We start from the raw sequence: 5311 nt of genomic DNA, 5'->3' as shown, positions 1-5311 counted from the left end.
GAAAAGTAATTGAGATATGGACATGCTTTATACCACTTGGAATAAGCTTGATCCATTGACGATTCACTGAAAATTTGGAATTGGAGCTACGGTGTAGAAGGAGATCTCAAAAATGTGTTTTTCGAAAAAATCAAAATGGCGGAAAAAGGTTTTCTAGGTGGACCTTAATTATCCTTGAGGCTTTTTTGTAGAGCACATCAAGTTGCAGCTGTGTGAGAAATTTCAAGTCAATTGGACTTACGGTGTGGGGGGCGTGGCCTTTCATGGTTTACATTTTGAAACCTCAATTACAGCGCCACCATGTGGCCGATTGGGTTCCTATTTCTATAGAAGCAGATGAACACCGTTTACAGTTATTCCCCCAAGTTTCATATTTCTAGCTCATTTGAGCTGATGTGGCAGACAACAAATAATAAAAATAATAATAATAATAATGATAATAATAAACACAATTACCAATAATCAACAATGCCACTAGACATAATAAAACAAATGTAGTATATTCTTCTTAGTGTGAGAAGTTTGGTTATCAGTGTGAAAGGTTTTTCACAGCATACATTTTGACTTGTCATAGCAGGGAAAAACACAGGTGTTAATACCATTAACGATAGCTCCGTTCCCAGTAAGCTGTGACAGTGAGCCAGCAGCCACAATACCAGAATCCTGAAACTAAAGCAGCTAAATGGAATTTCTCATTCATTGTATTATTCAGACCTACTGTGACAAGTCAATGACAAAATGACAAGTGATTAAAAATACCATCAATGAGCTTCTTGTAGATTTTTCCATTGTAATCTTAATGTTAACTTAAAAGATCAGTAATTAAAAACTAACGTGTAATTTGACAAATATCAACAAACGCCCTAACTGTTATAGAGCCATGGTGGTTCCCCATAATACCATTTTTTCATTCTTGCATTTAGCAAACAATAAGTGTAATGAAATTGAGAAAAATGACACTAAAAAGTGTATGTATTTTAATAGTATTGATGCTACTGCTGAGTAATACTGAAAAAAGCAAATATCCCAATATATTTGACTAAATACTTGATATCTGTAACTTGATTTTAAATCTGCCAATTTTTGCCATCAAACACTATTTAATCCAACAAGGGATGTATTGTATGGTAACTTTTGTGATATTGCTTAATAAAAACTCCCCCATATTGGTTCATAATTTTTATATTAGTACACTACTCAGTTGTAACTAATGCCTGTTTTTAAATTTGTTTTTATTTCGATTGAATTGATCCTACCCATAAACTTTTAGTCAAATGGATAGAAGATTATTATCATCTTATTCTATATTGATAATCAATTTAATTGTTGGAGTCATTATTGAAATAATTATGTAATAATGCTAAACATTACCTAGTTATAGCCTTCCAATTGTGAGCTGCTTCTCTTTGTCTCATGTGATAGTAACTGAATATTTTGGGGTTTTGGAATTTTGAAGACATAATCTGGGTTTAAGAATGTGTGATGGTGATTTTTCAATATTTTTAGACATTTTATAGATGAAAGATTATTGATTGATGAAGAAAATAATAGTTGGTCGCAGCCCTATTTTAATAAGAATTGTACAAGAGTTGACCCAACATGTGTGGCCTGTGGGAGGATTACGAAAGGGAACTGTTTCAGTGGAATTGACTGGCTGAAAGCTCCTCACCTGGTCTCTGGGTTATATCCGAGGATATAGAAAAAGGAGTCGATGCGGGCTTTGAACTCCCTGGCAGCAAAAATGTCGGAGAAATGGGAAATGTTGCATTTCCCCCTGTGAGAGAAAAGACAGGCTTTATTAGACAAACACAACTATATGCCAAAGTGATACCCTGGCCTAGCAGGAGCAGATGTAGCCCTAATTAGAAGCTCTTGGGGTTATCATCTATCCGATGTGACAAATACAGCAGCAGGTATAGTGCCTGTCAGTGCCTGCTGACTTTGTGCTGAGGAATCAGGTTCTATAAAAAACAGCTGAACATTTCAGTCCTGCCTCGTCTGCTGCAGCTGAGGCGAGAGAGACAGACGCTGCAGAGATTTGCACAGGAATTCAACCTGTGCGCCTCCCTCCCGACACAATTGCCCCCCAATGAGCTGAGAGGGCCTAGGCTCACATCTTGATTCCATTTCCTGTTTCAAGCACCCTGCTGTCTGTCTCTCTAAATAATAGATATTATGGTCATATGGCGTTGGGTTGCCTTGCAGAAAAACAGTATCTTCCTTCCTCTGAAAAGATTAAAGGGTGCTAAGGAGGGCTGTCTTGGGAGAGCTGCGGCGTTACAGCATCCCACTGGAATTTCGTCCCGTTTATCTAAAGCTTGGAATATAAGTGAAATCAAAGGGTGCTCTGTGTAAGAAGTTGCAGCTAATTTGCCCTGAAATCAGTGGTTTCAGGGAGACATTGCTTTGACTACCCACCGCTGCGCTGCTGACATATGGTTTTGGTTAAAAAGGGAAGTGCAAGAGGTGGTCAGACAGAAATGAATAAAAAGGCAAAGGCAGGAACACAGAATGAACACAGAATATCTGATTTCAGACCGAGAAAATGATTAAGCCTGTATTCCTTTCTGCGTACATCAAGCACAGACAGAGTGGAGTGCCATAAGTTTTGTTCTAGAGGCTCATGTTCTGACAGGTGTGTATGGGGGAGTGGATTCACAGCCATTTCAATCAGCGTTTTAATGTAAGACAGCCTGAGGCGTGTGTCTCATTTATGGCTTTGCATCTTTACACATCTGGACTATTTTTACAGCACTTGCTCATTGCAGTAAAGCATGGTATAGCTCTTAAATTAGCAGAACAATTGCTGTGATTTCTTTTAAAGTTGGTTCATGGTTCAGAAAAATACAGATACATTGTGGTAGGAGTCATTCTTCTGTCTCCTGAATCTGGATCACAGCAGAGTATTTTACAATAGTGTCCATAAAACACAGATGGTGTTGGTCATTAGTCTGTTGGAGTATATACAAACAGAATTTGCTTACAGGATTATTTTTTGTCATGATAGGAGAAGTGGTGAAAGTAAAATATATTTTTATAAAATTATAAACATATAGATAACTTTACAAACCTAAATCACGGCACAAAAAGTGCCCAAGTTTTCCAAATGATAACAAAAATAAAGCTTCAGTTAAATAATGAATTTTCATGGTCACAACACTGGGAAGTCAGCATGCAAATGAAACAAAACACTACGAATAAAAGCTGAGTGGTGTAATGAAGATACTGTGTTATAGATACAAACATTGCAATTACAGTAGCTGCAATGTTACTGGATATTTAGGGGGTGGACATTGAGTGCTTCTATTTTCTTCCGCTGCTAAGTTTCTTAAAAAAACATCTTTTTGTGTGTGCAAGTAGATATGAGTGTGTTGACATTTGTTTACCTGAGAGCAGCAGCATGATAAGTGTCCACATAGTCAGAGATGAAGAGTTCTCGACTCCTGACCACTGGGTCTGTAATGACCAGCTCCCGGCCAGAGTCTGGGGGAAAAGAAACACAGTTATACTAAAGACATATTTGCATGATATATTATGCTAAATACAACCCAACTCATTCATCTATGACAAAGAGGGAACAGAGAAAAAGTAGCTTAGGCGTTAATGAAAATCATGAGCACGGTTCTGGGTAAGTAACAAGTGCCTCTACAGAGGTCAATATTATGCCACATAATTCAATAAAGCCAATAATGTGCAGCCCCCTGAGGAGAGTACATAATGTTTAGTTCTCAAGTGAAATGACCTTTGCAGGGGTTAAGACGCATCCGCAGCACCAAGAAGGGCTGGCACTCGTCGTTGACTAATGACCTGAGCTGAGGCGTGCTGTGGCCCCTGCGCTCCGGCCTAGTGACATCAATTCTAATAATCCTAAATCCCTGCTGCAAGACAGACAGCAGATAGAAGAGCACTGCACTGCCGCTGTTCCTCGAGGGAACTGCATACAGTGTTTTTGGTTGATAACCTCAATGACATACCCTAACTAAAGCCTTTCCTCTGACACAAGTGATACTTGGATTGTTGTAGAAAGGGAAAAACAGCAGGACTGTTTAATTAGATCTGAGATATGAATTTGTTTTCTGTTACAAAGCTATTTTCACACAGTATATTATATATACTGTATATCTAAGCTGAGTTGGCTGTAATCTGAGGGAAACTGGGACTGAAAGAGCTCACTGCTGCCTTCTTAAGAGCAATACACCTCAGAATATATACCTTTAAAACTGCCAGTATTTGTACATTCATAAACAGTTCATAGTGAGCAATAGCAAACACTTCAGTGCTTTCTGCCATGTCAGCCATGTACAACATTAAACAACTTTAAAGTCAACCCTTTTTGGGAAAATATTGCACATGTGTACAATGATGGATATGAGTAACCTATCAATGAATTACTTGTTGAGGGCAAGCTCACTCAGTTTAGAGATTTACATGTACAACTCTGTGATGGCTGGAAGTAATTTAAAAATCTAAAAGATAATATAATTTAATATGAATTTTGTAAAATCCCGACATTTATCTATCAACTGATTAAGCCAATTATTACAATTGAGTTGAGTTAGATTCTACCAATGACATTTCCTTCGTGTTACAGGATGTGATATTTATCTACTAAAAAACAGTGAAAGTACTTATGTTCTTTTAGATGTGTATGTGTTAAGAGTGTGATGAGTCCTCTGACACTGATGCTGTTAAGACTGTGTGCTCAAAGGCCACATGACACTGCGGGTTATTAACACATTGACAGGGCTGCAGTCTGGCTTGAAGGAGTGTTACCCAGGGAACAGTGCAGAGCCACAGGATTGGCTCGGCTGCCTAGGAAAATGTCTTCTGGTTTCTGTTTGAAATGCAATTCACAGCTATCTTTTATACCCCAACAGCCTGGTGTGCTGAGGCAGGTGTGTGTGTGTATGTTTGTGAAGGAGAGAAATTGAGTGTGGTACAGAGCAAGAAAGTGTATTACTTTCTGTGTGTGCGTTTGTGTATACTGTATGCATGTGCAGATGTGTTTCAACGAACAAAAGGCAGTCTCACCGTTCTCATTGTTGCGATCCTGCACCAGGTGCTGGTAGACAGAGTCAGGCACCTCTGACTGGCGGTAGTACCATTTCACATTCATCAGCAGATGGTCCCTTTTACTCTGGAACACAGAGAGACACAGACAGAGTGAGCAGGAGACAACAAATAATCCCACACTAAGATAAACAGACATTGTTTTCTTTGATTACAACCTCACAAACTGGCCTCTTGGCAAACAGTGATGCTGTGCAGGCGCACGGTTTATGACTCACACAGGGTGAAGCCAAAAAGCACG

General features: G+C 38.8%; 1 protein-coding gene across 5 annotated transcripts in view; it reads right to left on the bottom strand.

Annotated features, from left to right (window-relative positions):
• The window catches only part of rerea (arginine-glutamic acid dipeptide (RE) repeats a), a 143514-nt gene that overhangs the window by 34404 nt on the left and 103799 nt on the right, over positions 1-5311 (bottom strand). For all 5 annotated transcript variants that reach the window (XM_032519994.1, XM_032519992.1, XM_032519993.1 and 2 more), the window contains 3 exons: positions 5032-5137; positions 3387-3483; positions 1670-1774 (listed from right to left, as the gene is read on the bottom strand). In XM_032519994.1, coding sequence (XP_032375885.1) covers positions 1670-1774; positions 3387-3483; positions 5032-5137 — 308 coding nt within the window. The remainder of the gene's footprint in view (positions 1-1669; positions 1775-3386; positions 3484-5031; positions 5138-5311) is intronic.

The sequence above is a fragment of the Etheostoma spectabile genome, chromosome 7 (assembly GCF_008692095.1).
Source record: "Etheostoma spectabile isolate EspeVRDwgs_2016 chromosome 7, UIUC_Espe_1.0, whole genome shotgun sequence".
Classification (NCBI taxonomy): domain Eukaryota; kingdom Metazoa; phylum Chordata; class Actinopteri; order Perciformes; family Percidae; genus Etheostoma; species Etheostoma spectabile.
This window is presented reverse-complemented; position numbering and strand designations above follow the sequence as displayed.